Genomic DNA, 13921 nt, shown 5'->3' on the forward strand with positions numbered 1-13921 from the left:
GTTCTTGTTTGTATCACATAGACTGTCTTCCCTTCCATTACCAAAAACTACTTTGTGTTTCAAGTCCATTTCCATGCCTTCCACAGTAATGTTTGCTGCTGCTGCTATTTTTGTTATTAACTAAGTTTTTCTTTCAATTGAAAAAGTATACATGCACGTGATAAAAATTAAACAGAGTTCATAGGTGTGCAGTGAGCAAAATATAAGTGTCTTCCATCTCTTCCCTCTGGTCTCCTCTGTAGAGGTGATCACTATTACTAGTTTCTTAGGTATCCTTCCTGAATTTTTTCATCCACACACAAGCATGTGTATGTCCCATCTTTTTTCTGTACAAATGCAAATATACTCTATGCATGTTAAGAACTTTTTGTCACTTAAGAATGCATCTGGGGGGGGCTTCCCTGGTGGCGCAGTGGTTAAGAACCCACCTGCCATTGCAGGGGACACGGGTTTGAGCCCTGGTCCCGGAGGATCCCACATACCATGGAGCAACTAGGCCCGTGCGCCACAACTGCTGAGCCTGCGCTCTAGAGCCCGCAAGCCACAACTACTGAACCCGAGTGCCACAGCTGCTGAGGCTCATGCGCCTAGAGCCCATGCTCCACAACAAGAGAAGCTGCCAGAATGAGAAGCCCGCGCACCGCAATGAAGAGTGGCCCCCGCTCACTGCAACGAGAGAAGAGCCTGCACACAGCAATGAAGACCCAACGCAGCCAAAAATACAATAAATTAAAAAAAAAAAGAATGCATCTTGGGGAACATCTCATATTAGCACATAAATCTACTTCATTCTTTTACCAGCTGTGTGGTACTGTCTCTTTATTCCCAGTCCCCCACTGATGGACGTTAGAGTTGTTTCCAGTATTTTTGTTGTTGCCATTTACATTGCTCCATTGACGAGTTTGTTAAAAAAAGTTGCCTTTGTGAACATAAATTTCTAAAAGAGTAATTTGGGGGCTCAGTGATGTATATATATAAAATTTTTTATCTTGCCAATTACCCATCAATGAGATTTACACCCTTTTAGCTTTCTATCAGCAGTGTGTGAGTGCCTATTTCCCCCATGCTGTTTTCAGTGTTATGTATTATTAAACTTTAATCTTGGCCAATCAGATTGGTGAAAGCAACTCATTTTAATTTAAATTTTTCAAATTATCAGTGAGGTTTAAAACATCTTATATTTTAAAAACATTTATATAAATTCTGTGAACTACTGATTTTTCTTTTGGGCTGCTTGCCTATTTATTACTAAGAACTTTTTATATATTAAGATTATTGGGCCTTTGTTGATCTTACATGATATAAATTTTTTTCCCCAATTTTGGCACTTATCTTTTCACTTTTTCTTTTGCCATGTTAAATCTTAGTGCTTTTTACAGTTTTGTTTTTTATTTGCCATAAAAAGGAAACAAGAATCAAGTTTTATTTTATTCAGATGACTGGCCAGTTGCCCTTGAACTGTGTATTGAATAGTCTCTGATTTGAAATGCCATTATCATATATTAAATTCTGTGTGTATTTGAATCTATTTCTGGGACCAGTTCTCTTTTGATTTCTGTCCACAAGTAGGAAAAACTTATCTTATTACTATAGATTACATTTTAATATTTGGTAAGGCTTGTTTTGTTGTCCTTATACTTTGTCAGAATTTTCTGCATATTTTCTGATTTGTAAACAGGTTATCTAAGTTCTCCCCTCCCCCCAAGATTCTGTTGATATTTTTATTGGGGTCATATTAAATTTATTGTTTAACCCTTTCCGAAATTTTATTTTATTGAAGAATGTTTTCTTTCTTTTTTTTAAAATTTCTTATTTTTTTGGCCACGCCGTGCAGCCTGCGGATCTTAGTTCCCCAACCAGGGATCAGTCCCACGCCCCCTGCAGTGGAAGCGCAGAGTCTTAACCACTAGACCGCCAGGGAAGTCCCTGAAATTTTATTTTTAATTGTTCCCCTAGTCTTTCAGTTTTGCTCATTTTCTGAAACTTTGTCTTTGTGAGAGAATGGGAGTTGGTTTAATTTAACAGGACAGTTATTTGACCATTTACACTACATGCAGTAATGTTATAGAGTCCTAAGAGTAACTATACAGGATGAGCCAAGACTCGCTGTACTAGGAACACATATTCAAGGTTAACTACAGTGAAAAAAAAACTAGCATCTTGATTTTGGTAATACTTCAGATCACCTTAAGTCAAGAGTAGAGTAAATGACCTGAAATGGAGGAGGATAGATAGATAGCTCACTCACTTATTAACTAGATAGAATGCTACACTCTCTACTATTTAAAAAAAAATATATATATATATATATGTATGTATATATATGTATATATATGTATATATATATAAATATATATGTATATATACACACACACACACACATATATACATATGAACTAATATCTGTCAGGTAAGCAAAATATATTGGAGGTTCTGCTTGTGAGGACTAAATAGGGCATAATTCATAGTGATCTTAATAAAGTCATTCATGATGACCTTTTTTTTCATAAACTTTATTTTTTAGAACAGGTATAGATCTACAGAAAAATGGAGACTGTAGTACAGAGGACTCCCACATACCCACATCCAGTTTCCCCAATTATTGATATTTTACATGAGTATGGTATATTTGTTACACTCAGTGAACCTATATTGGTACATTATTATTATTAACCAAAGCTCATACTCCGTTCTGATTTCTTTAGTTTTTACCCAGTGTCTTTTTTTTGTTCAGATCCCATGTAGGATACAACGTTATATTTAGCTAATGTGTCTCCTAAGGTTCCTCTTGGCTGTGGCAGTTTGAAGTTTTTTATCATGGAAAAAAAGATATAATTTTTCTAAAAAGCTAGAAAATTTAAAACGAGTAGACAGTTTTAAGGTATACTGATGTTTTAACTTCTGTATTCCTTTCTCTTCTGCATTTCAGGCACTCTGTGAATGTGCCCTCCAGACTCCTTATGACAGCTTGAAACTTGGAATGTTGTCTGTTCTTTCCACGCTGTCAGGGACCATCGCCGTCAAACATTACTTCAGCATAGCTTCAGGTAAAGAGAAGAAAGGAGATAATATATGGATGACATGCTAATCCTTTATTCATGTTGATATTTCAAGTCGTTTCCTCTGTAAAGCTTTAAATCAGGAAAGGTTTCAATTTCATATGGTTGTATGTTAGGAATTTCTTTGAAAATGATTTCTTAACTAATTCCTAAGATAATAAAATCTTGCATCTTTGATCTTAACTCAAGGCTATAGTTTTTCTCAATTTGCCCTTTTTTGCATTATATGTGGATGAAACAATATTTTTTAGGGTGCTTAAAATAGCTGGTTTGCTTTTGTATGTCTCTGACTTAAAATGCCCTTTGGATTTAAGTGTATTTCAAAGACCAAGCGGTGGTGAATTTTAAAAGCAAATGTCATGTGCTTCCTTTTAGGCATATGTTATCCTTCTGGAAAATGATTAAAATAAAACTTTACCCCAGTTCAATAATGCTTTCCTAGTTGCCTGTTTAAAATGATTTAACTCCAAAATGTGTTTGTTAATGCCCTGTGAGGAGCTTGCTTACATAACAGACTTAAGGCTAAAGTTTTTTGTTGTTTTATAGTCTTGGAATGATGCACAAGAAATATAACATTAAGTGGATGAGGAAGACTTTTCTCTTACTAACTTTCTACCTTTTTCTGCTATTGGTTGAACCTTTTGAACCCTGTGAATTTATCTTAGTAAATTGTTTCTAAGTAAAAAAATTGAAAATAATAATTTTATTCCAAAAACAATTGACATAGAAAAATGCTCACAAATATTATATTTTAAAGGTAGAAATTGGAAGTATCTACTTATTCTGATTATATATGAATTTTTAAATTGTATTGGTGTGCATGGGGGAAAAAGATGTTTTAAAGTATTCCCGAAAGTTAATAATAAGGTCATGCTGGTTTGTGGGTTTGGGGATGATTTTTGTTTTTTTCTTTGGGTTTTTCCCCAAGTTTTCTTTAATATCTTGATGAGAAAAAAAAGGAAAAAAGTAAGTTCCAAAACATGTTTGTAAATTTATAGATGAGTCTGCATTGTCCGTATCACGTGGGCAAGAAAAAGAATGGAGGAAATTACAATTTCCACGGTTTTGTAAAGAGAACTCATAGGTTCATCTTTCAAATGTTTTGCCTATTTAAAAAGCACTGAGGTTTTACCTAAGCTAGTACTTTTATGTCAAGCTGGAAATCAATAAGGTGACCATATGTCCCACACTGCCTGAGATAGTCTTGGTTTATGCCTGTTGTTATTTATGATAGTGTCCTTTTCAAACATCACAAAATATGATCACCCTTAGTGTAAAAGATTGCAGTTGATAGGAATCATGGAAAAATCAGCAGGGGAAAGGAAGACAGGAATGAGAGACCCCGCTGAGAAGTTGAATGAGCTTTAATCTCCTGATTCTTCCTGAAGCTCACTCACTTATAACTGAGAGCTTCTCTACTATAAATAAAAACATTCACGACATAAACCTTATGTTACAGAATTTCAGGTGTGACTTTTAAAAGTTACTGCAACTATAGGATAGAACTTAACATGTAAAGCACAAGGCCAATGCATAACTAACAGGTCTTATGACCTCCATGGCAAGATGCTTAAAATCTTTAGGCTTCAGTTTCTTCTGTAAAAATAGGTTGTTGAATCAGATGATCCCCAGGTCCTTTCTAGCTCGAAAATAATAAATTCTTATATAAACCTTTTGCAGTATAACTGTGCCAGCAATTGAAGTGGGAACAGCAAACTTAAAACTTTTGTTTCTCTCCTCTCTTGAATGTAAGGTTTTATTTGACAAGAAGACTTGTAATGACTCCATTTTAATGAGAGACTATTTGAATGCCCAAGATACAATCTATAGTTGTTTTGGCTTTTGCTGTATTCTTTAGTCAGTTTTTATTAATATTTTTGTGGGAAAGTATATTGATTTTAGATTTTAATCATTACAAAACTATTAGCATATACTTATTCTAGGTACCTTGACAGGAGGAAAAGAAGTGGTGATGTATATTGATCATGGGGTAGAGGCAGAAAATTTTGTTGAAATTTATTGTTAGAGATTTTCTCTTCAAAATGATAAAAATGAACCTATAAAATGAACTGCTTTTGAACTCTATGAATGAATTAAATCTGTACTACTTTTCTCTTCTTGTTTAGGAAATGTGGGTTCTTCCCCTAGATCCTCTGATTTAGTCAAATTAGCCCAAGAGTGCTGTTACCATAATAACAGGGGCATTGCAGCTCATGGAGTGAGAGTCCTAACTAATATTACTGTCTCTTGTCAAGAAAAAGGTAAGTTTGATTAAGACTGATATTATGTATAAACTTTTAGATTGGAGTTTCACCAGAATCCTGTGTGTATTTGGTTTTTTAATCCCTTATTATTTTTAGCCTGTGTGCTTTTATCTATTGGTTGCCTCCTCCTGAATGTTCTTTGGGCAGATTTCCTCAAGACTGCTTAATCCTTGGGGGAAAAAAAATGAGGGGGCTTCCCTTGTGGCGCAGAGGTTGAGAATCCGCCTGCCAATGCAGGGGACATGGGTTCGAGCCCTGGTTTGGGAAGATCCCATGTGCCGCGGGGCAACTAAGCCGTGCGCCACAACTACTGAGCCTGTGCTCTAGAGCCCGCAAGCCACAACTACTGAGCCCACGTGCCTAGAGCCCGTGCTCCGCAACAAGAGAAGCCACCGCAATGAGAAGCCCACGCACCGCAACGAAGAGTAGCCCCCGCTTGCCACAATTAGAGAAAGCCCGCGACCAGCAGTGAAGACCCAACACAGCCAAAAATAAATAAATTTATTAAAAAAAAAAAAATGAGGACTTTAGGATTGGGATTGCGGAATTGAAAGGTTTTATGGAGCATTGCCCGTTTCCTCCCATTGCTTACCTTTGCTTATAACTATCCAGTGGTATCAGTTTGTTCACCTGTTAAAAAAAAAAACCTAGAAAATTTAGGGAAAAAAAACCATATGAAGTTATCGAGTGGCTTAAATAACAGACAGTTTCACCTAGGGGGCAAATGAATTAACAGAGCAATGCAAATTAAATTTTCATGGAGTTTATCTCTAGGTATCTATAGCATTAAATGATTTGCACAATCAAGAAGGATGTGCATAGAAAATAATGCATATATTTTATTGTATTCCTAACGTCTTTTGACCCAAACATTTAAAGAAGTTCATGCTGGTGTTCAAAAACAGGAAGTACATTTTGGATGTTTCATCTGTTTCAGTGCTTATTTTGATCTTTGTTAAGAATCAGCAGTCCCTCTTATCCCCACCAGGCTTCAGCATTGCTTGTTACTAGTGCCTTTGTTTTCCTAGCAACCTGACCTTCACTAGACATTGTTTGCCAAGCCCCTATTAGTTATTTGAATAACTAATCTTGTTTTATTTTTCCATAGTAATAAGTATTTTCTACCATTTAACACAGCAAATTGCTGTATGTCCTCAAAGCTGACATATTCATTTATTTATTTATTCATTCATTCATTTATTTTTGGCTGCATTGGGTCTTCATTGCTGTGTGCAGGCTTTCTGTAGTTGCAGCGAGTGGGGGCTACTCGTCATTGTGGTGCTCGAGCTTTTCATTGCGTTGGCTTCTCTTATTGTGGAGCACAGGCTCTAGGCGTGCAGGCTTCAGTAGTTGTGGCATGTGAGCTCAGTAGTTGTGGCTCATGGGCTCTGAGCACAGGCTCAGTAGTTGTGGCACACAGGCTTAGTTGCTCCATGGCATGTGGGATTTTCTCGGACCAGGGCTCAAACCTGTGTCCCTGCATTGGCAGGCAGATTCTTAACCACTGCGTCACCAGGGAAGTCCCAAAGCTGACATACATTAACCTAAATGTGGTTAAGTAATTTATTCAGAACTTTCTAGAAACTTTAGAGAAATTATAGCCCAAAGGTAGTGAAAAGATGGTATAGTACTGCTATTACATGAGACAGCTAAAGGGTTCATTTCTTTATGATCTGACTTAAAACATTTATAAGATTAAGTGGGGTCTTGATTATTTCCTAAAAGTAGTTCCACTTGCATGAGAAAGTTGCATCCTAGGTGAAAATGGACCTGCATAATTTATGTCTTGTTTGGAAGATTGACACATGCTACATGGTTTGCTAGTTTTTTCCCTAGCTAAGCTGGTGACACTGTTTCAGTTAGGCTTTATTTATACCTTTGTGGCTTTAGATCTTGGTTTATTGTATGTGTGTGTGTTTTTTAAAAAATATTAGTTTCATGTGTACAACCTAATGATTCAATATTTGTATATATTGTGAAATGATCACCACAATAAATCTAGTTAATATTCGTCACCATACATTGTCATTGTAAAGTTTTTTTTTCTTGTGATGAGAACTTTTAGGATCTACTCTCCTGACAACTTTCAGATATGCAGTAGAGTATTACTGACTATAGTCACCATGGTTTACATTACATTCCCATAACTTACTCATTTTATAACTGGAAGTTTGCACCTTTCCACCCCCTTCACCCATTTTGCCCACCCCCAACCTCCTACCCCCCACCTCTGGCAACCACCAGTCTGTTCTCTGTATCTATGAGCTTGGTGTTTGTTTGTTTGTTCTAGATTCCACATTTAAGTGAGATCATACAGTATTTGGTTTTCTGTGTCTAATTTATTTCACTTAGCATAATGCCTTCAAGGTCCATCCATGGTCACAAATGACAGGATTTCCTTCTTTTATTAAAAATGGCTAAATAATATTCCATTGTGTGTGTGTGTGTGTGTGTGTATGTATATATGTGTATATATATATATATACACATATATACATACACACATACATAACACATTTTCTTTATTCATACATCAGTGGACATTTAGGTTGTTTCTATATCTTGGCTAGTGTAAATAATGCTGCAATAAACATGGGAGTACACATATCTTTTTGAGTTAATGTTTTTGTCTTCTTCAGATGCATACTCAAAAGTGGAATTGCTGGATCATATAATAGTTCTATTTTTAATTTTTTGAGGAACCTTCATACTGTTTTCTGTTGCGGCTGCACCAATTTATATTCCCACCAACAATGCACAAGGGTTTCCTTTTCTTTACATCCTTGCCAACACTTGTTATTTCCTATCTTTTTTATAATAACCATTTTAAAAGGTGTGAGATGATCCCTCATTGTGATTTTGATTTGCATTTCCCTAATAATTCGTGATGTTGAACATCTTTTCCTGTACCTGTTGCCTATCTGTATGTCGTCTTTGGAAAGAAGTCTATTCAGACTCTCTGCCCATTTTTTAATCAGATTGAGTTATTGTGCTGTTGAGTTGTATGAGTTCTTAATATATTTTAAATATTAACAACTGCTTATCAGATATATGATTTGCAAATATTTTCTCCCATTCAGCAGCTCGCCTTTTCACTTTGTTAATGGTTTTCTTGGCTGTGCAGAAGCTTTTCGGCTTGATATAATGTATATATTTTTATAATCTTCAATAAGGTAGTGCTACAAGTCTAAAGATAGCCTTTGCATTTTAGAAGTAATGCCACATGTACTTTTTCAGGAAGGTTAGCTTTATGCATTGAAGTATTTCCTATATTTTAGATTCCTTAATGTTTTCTTCTTCTAAGTGTGTGTGTTTGTGTGTGTGTGTGTGCATTTAATCTTCTCTACTTGACCGCTAAAAACAATTAGTGTTTTTCCTATAGACCTTTTGGCACTGGAACAAGATGCTGTCTTTGGCCTGGAATCCCTTCTGGTACTTTGTAGTGAAGATGATAGCCCAGGTGCTCAAGCCACTTTAAAGGTGAAAACATCAGTTATTTTAATATAATGCCTGTCTTCATTGCCTAAAGTGTGGATTGGCAATCTCTTTGTAAAGGTTCAGATAGTAAATATTTTAAGTTTTGCAGACAGTGCACTCTTTGTCACAACTGCTCAGTCTACTATTGCAGAAAAAAAGTAGCCATGGACAATGTGTTTTTTTTTTTTAAAAAAAAAAAAAAAAAAAAATGAAGGGTGATGGTGTGGCTGTGTTCCAGTAAAATTTTATTTACAAAAACAGGCAGGATTTGGCCCAAGTGCAAGAGTTTGTGAACTCCTGGCTTAAACAAATATTTGCCCTTGATCTTCACTTTCAAAGCTAGCATTTTGACTGTTATTATTCCAAAATATAGGCGAGGTAAAAATTTGAGCTTTGGCCTATTTTGCCGTCAGTTGAAAGTGTTTATTAAGTTGTAATAGATACATATGATGGTCCTAGATAATGTAAAGTTAAATAGACAGAGCTCCTGCAGTTTTGGAAGTTTATAATCTAAGGTAACACTGATAAGATCACAAAGAACTGATGAAATTACTGCAGTCAAACTCATAAATGTGTAAGCGTGTATTAATTTCTAGAGTATGGAAGCCCTAGTTTTAAGGGCTTTTCACTTTCACTTAATTATAGAATCATCTTAGAGATAGTTAAAAAATTTTTAAATGAGACTATTATTGGATTGAAACATAAAATATAATTTTTGATGGTACAAAATAATTAAGAAAAGTGGAATTAATAGAAGTAAAAGGCTATTAAGTAGACAATGGAGAATGTAAGAACTATAACTTGTCTAAGGTATGGCTTGAGGGAAGTCATGACTTATTTTAGCATGTTAAGAAAAGGTATGATGTAGTCATACTGATGTACAGTAAAGATACTAGTACCATTAAATAAAAGCTGATAATCAAGGGGTGGTGAAGGAAGTAGGCAACATGTGATTGGCAAGTCCACAGAATCCCTTTGGAACCACAATACATTTATTTAAAAAGTTTAAAAAGAAAGAAAGAAAGCAAACCAAAACCTTTCCCACCAATCATAGGTGTCAATAAAACACTGGACTCAGCACAGTGGGACATACATGGATGGTCAAGAAAAGTCCCTTTGTTAGAGGAGCTCTCCATAAGAGGATACTGATATTTATATAAGGGGTCGTAATACCAAGCAGAATGTCGCAAGTTCTCTGGTAATATAAACAAAAGTGCAATTCTAATTGAGAGGACAGAGTGGGGAGTGATTAATTTCAACTAAGGATATTAGGGAAGACTTGAACAAGTAGATGTCATATGAATTAAGCCTTGAAAGACAGGGTAGAATTTCAGTATTGAGGAAGGATCGTTTGAACCTGAAGGACCACTGTTATGAAAGACAGGAAAGCAGAAATGTACCTGTTATGTTGGAAGAATGATAAGTAGCCCACTGTGGCTGGTTGAGGTAAAGGGAGATTAGAAGGTAGTTTGTAGCTCGATCATGGGGGATATCAAATGTCAGGCTGAGGAACTTTGGCTTGATTCTGTAGGTAATGAGATCTTAAAATTTTGAAGTAGTGACCATGCTCTAACTTTTGTTCTAGCTATTATTGTTATTTAAATATGTCTATTATGTACCAAACTTTGTTGAAGGCTTGTATATACATCTTTCACTGTTTACAATAACCCTAACTAGTGAAATTTGTATTCCTCTTATAGTCATGAGGAAATTAAGCCTCAGAGAGATAAAATAACTTGTTCACACACACTTAGTCAAGGGCAAGCTGACCTTAAACTCTGGGTCTGTCAGACCCTAAAGACATGATTATTCTTCCTAACACACTGAAAGCTACATGGTTGTAGCGTGAAGGATGGATTAATGGGCCCATCTTTTCAAGAGATTGGAATTAGGGAGACATTTATGTTGTAGTAGAGAGAATGAAAGGGAGCTAAATAGATGGGTATTAGAGACTTGACAAAAGTAGAAATGACTAGGTTTAGCAACCTGTTGGCTATGTTAGTTAGAGGACTTCTGGGTTTCTAGTTTTGATGGCTGGGATATTAGGGATGTGATTAACCGGCCTGAATAGAAGCTCTGAGACCAACTGATATTTAGATTTCTGTTGAGAAATAAGAGAAAATTAGAAGCCTCCTCCCCACTTCAGTGTGCTGAAGTCACCTAGGGCACCTTTTTTAAACTGCAAACTTTCGGTAACCCAAACACCAGGAAAAAAAAAGGTTAATTCATTAAGTTTGGGATGGATAGGGCCCAAGAATCTATATTTTAGTTAGCATCCTAGGAGATGCCATTATGGGTAAGTTTACAAACCACACTTTAGAAGCAGTTCTTGAAAAGTAATGAAAGTGCAGTAATATGACATTCAGTTTGGCATTTATTTGGCCTTTTCAGCATTATTCCTTATGATGTTCATCTCAAGTCTTAGACTGAATAGTCTTAGATTAAAATGAGTGTTTAATGTACCATCCTGTCTTATTATTTTAGTTTTAAACATGGCACACTTGCAGATCTTAATATGGGATTCAATGTCATGTGTTTCTTATTGAGAAAAATGTCATGCCTACAAAAAACCCTTTTCCTTGATTTTTCCTAGTAACTTGTAGAGAGTTACTTTCTTTAAACTTCACTTCATATGAACCTTCAGAATGTAACTGGTCCATCTTCTATTCAATACGCAGATCGCTCTGAATTGTATGGTGAAGTTGGCCAAGGGTAGGCCCCATCTCAGCCAGTCTGTAGTTGAGACCTTGTTGACTCAGTTGCACAGTGCTCAGGACGCTGCCCGGATCCTGATGTGCCACTGCCTGGCCGCCATTGCCATGCAGCTGCCTGTGTTGGGCGATGGAATGCTCGGTGACCTCATGGAGCTCTACAAGGTGATTGGACGATCAGCCACAGACAAGCAACAAGAACTTCTGGTAAGGAGCCGCTTTTTGAACCTGATGTGGACGAATAGGATCTGGGCTAGTGGGAATTACTTTCAGAATTCCACAGGTTAAAGTAATTAGCTGAGACCAAGAGCATGCTGAAGTCAAAATAGGGCTGGGACCTGGAGCTTTTTACCATTTCCTCTTTTGGTGTAGAAAGCCCTATTTAGTTCACATGTAAAACTGCTTTCTTCCTAAGCCCTGTCAAATCAGCTTAGTGTAGCCAAAGCCTTCAATCTGATATTTTTGTTTTATTACAAAGGACAAAATGAAAATGAAGGTTTTTTTCTTTTTTATACAAGACAAATAAATAATGAACCAAACCGTGTATTGTACTTCCAAAAATGTAAGTTAAAGAGCTAGTGATATCAATGACCATAAATTAACCCAATTCCTCTTTGCCAATCCAGGACCTCTTTAGCTGTTTAGGATCCAGTTTAGGTTTCAGTACAGTCCGGGGGCTGGGAAAGGTACATGCTTAGAAAAAAAACAGAAGGTGTGGAAGCTGTGTAATAATGTTTAGTTGAAAGTTCTCCAGGTCTGAGAGTAGACTACGTTCTAAATATGCATAAATTATATGTAAGCTTTAAAGTAGCCACTCCGTATTGTTTGTGGTCAGCTGGCTTTATGGCTTGGGAAAAAAACTTAGTGAAATTACTTACTCAAGCCCATTTTATGTTTAATCCTGCAGGGGGCGTTGTGTAAAAGATTGCCCCCATTTCATCATTTGCTATCAGTAAAGGTTACCCAGATGACTAAGTGGCAGTGGTCGTGGGAATCAGGCAGTTACCACAGTATGTATGGATCCTTGTGTGTATCAGCTTTGGAATACTGAGAAGCAGTTAGCCAAGTTTATTTTTCATTGAAGCAGCATTTTCAATTAATGCTTTTTATTGCTTTTTTCTTAGTACTACTTTCAAGCAACTTTAAATTATGAAACATAATATTCAAAAACACATAAGGAATAATATGATGAAAGCTTTTGCATCCATCACCTAGGTTAAGAAAAAAGTGTTACTAGTACACTTGACTTGTACCCCGCTGTGTATCTCTCTGATAGTGTCGTCTTCCTTCCTATCAGGATAGGTAACCACTCTCCCAAATTTGGTGTTTGTCATTCCCATGCATGTTGTTACATATTTACTACCTTAGTATATATCCTAAGTGATATGCAATATTTTTGGCATATTTTTAACTTTGTGTTCTCATACTGCATGTAATCTTTTGCATTTTGCCTATTTTTGCCTGTTTTGTATGAATCGTCTATACTGATAAGTGTATTTCTAGTTTATCCACTTCACTGCTCTATAGTATTTCATTGTGTGATTATATCATAGTTTATCCATATTTATGGGCATTGTTTCTAATTATTTGCTGTTATACACAATGCTCTGAGCAAAGGAATAAAGTGGAAATTTTATAAATGTCAAAGGAAGACAAATTTTGTTCTTTTTTGATAGGCTCTAATTAGTTTTTAATGCTTTTGGGTAAAGTTATCTTTGACATTGCATAGAGTTAATGATTTTCTTGACTTTCTTACTTCTTGCTCGATGTTAGGTGAGCTTGGCCACTGTGATTTTTGTAGCCAGTCAGAAAGCACTGTCTCCTGAAGTAAAGGCAGTAATTAAGCAGCAGCTTGAAAGCGTCTCCAACGGATGGACTGTATACCGAATTGCCAGACAGGCATCCCGAATGGTACGTAGTATCCTTCTTTGTGAACTGGGTTGGTGAAAATGGCAGATTATGAACCTTAGGTTATGTGATTGTTACTCCTAGTCAAAACTAAAGATGAAGGTAGAAGTACGTTTTAGTCATGCGATTAAAAGATGATGGAGGAAAGGACCTAATTTTTAACATATGCACAGAGAATGGTATATATGTTATTATGGGGAAGTTCCATGGGAATTCCAAAAATATGAGCTCTTTCTGGCTGTAGGTTGTTAGCAGCACTTTCATTTTGTCCTGTGCTCCCGTAAGCACAGCTCCCTCCTACCCACGTTTATATTCTCCCCTTTCAGTACACCATGTCGTTCTTCCCTTTCCCTCTCCAACTTTATCATTCTTATGTGGAAATGGGAAAGTTTTAGTCTTCTGTTCCCTCTCAACCATATGGAAATCCTAACGATTTTTATTTACTTTTGTTTGAGAGGAAATATAGAGCTTGGATAGTATAGAAATTCTTTGGGGATAAGTC

The 13921-nt window shown here is 36.2% G+C and overlaps 1 protein-coding gene across 1 annotated transcript in view; it reads left to right on the forward strand.

Moving 5' to 3' along the window:
- INTS7 (integrator complex subunit 7) overlaps positions 1-13921 on the forward strand; it is a 92273-nt gene that overhangs the window by 37179 nt on the left and 41173 nt on the right. The window contains exons 8-12 of the mRNA XM_082675499.1: positions 2930-3047; positions 5186-5320; positions 8706-8803; positions 11479-11718; positions 13285-13422. Coding sequence (XP_082531625.1) covers positions 2930-3047; positions 5186-5320; positions 8706-8803; positions 11479-11718; positions 13285-13422 — 729 coding nt within the window. The remainder of the gene's footprint in view (positions 1-2929; positions 3048-5185; positions 5321-8705; positions 8804-11478; positions 11719-13284; positions 13423-13921) is intronic.

This window comes from Grampus griseus (genome assembly GCF_964374135.1).
Source record: "Grampus griseus genome assembly, chromosome: 1".
Taxonomy (NCBI): Eukaryota; Metazoa; Chordata; class Mammalia; order Artiodactyla; family Delphinidae; genus Grampus; species Grampus griseus.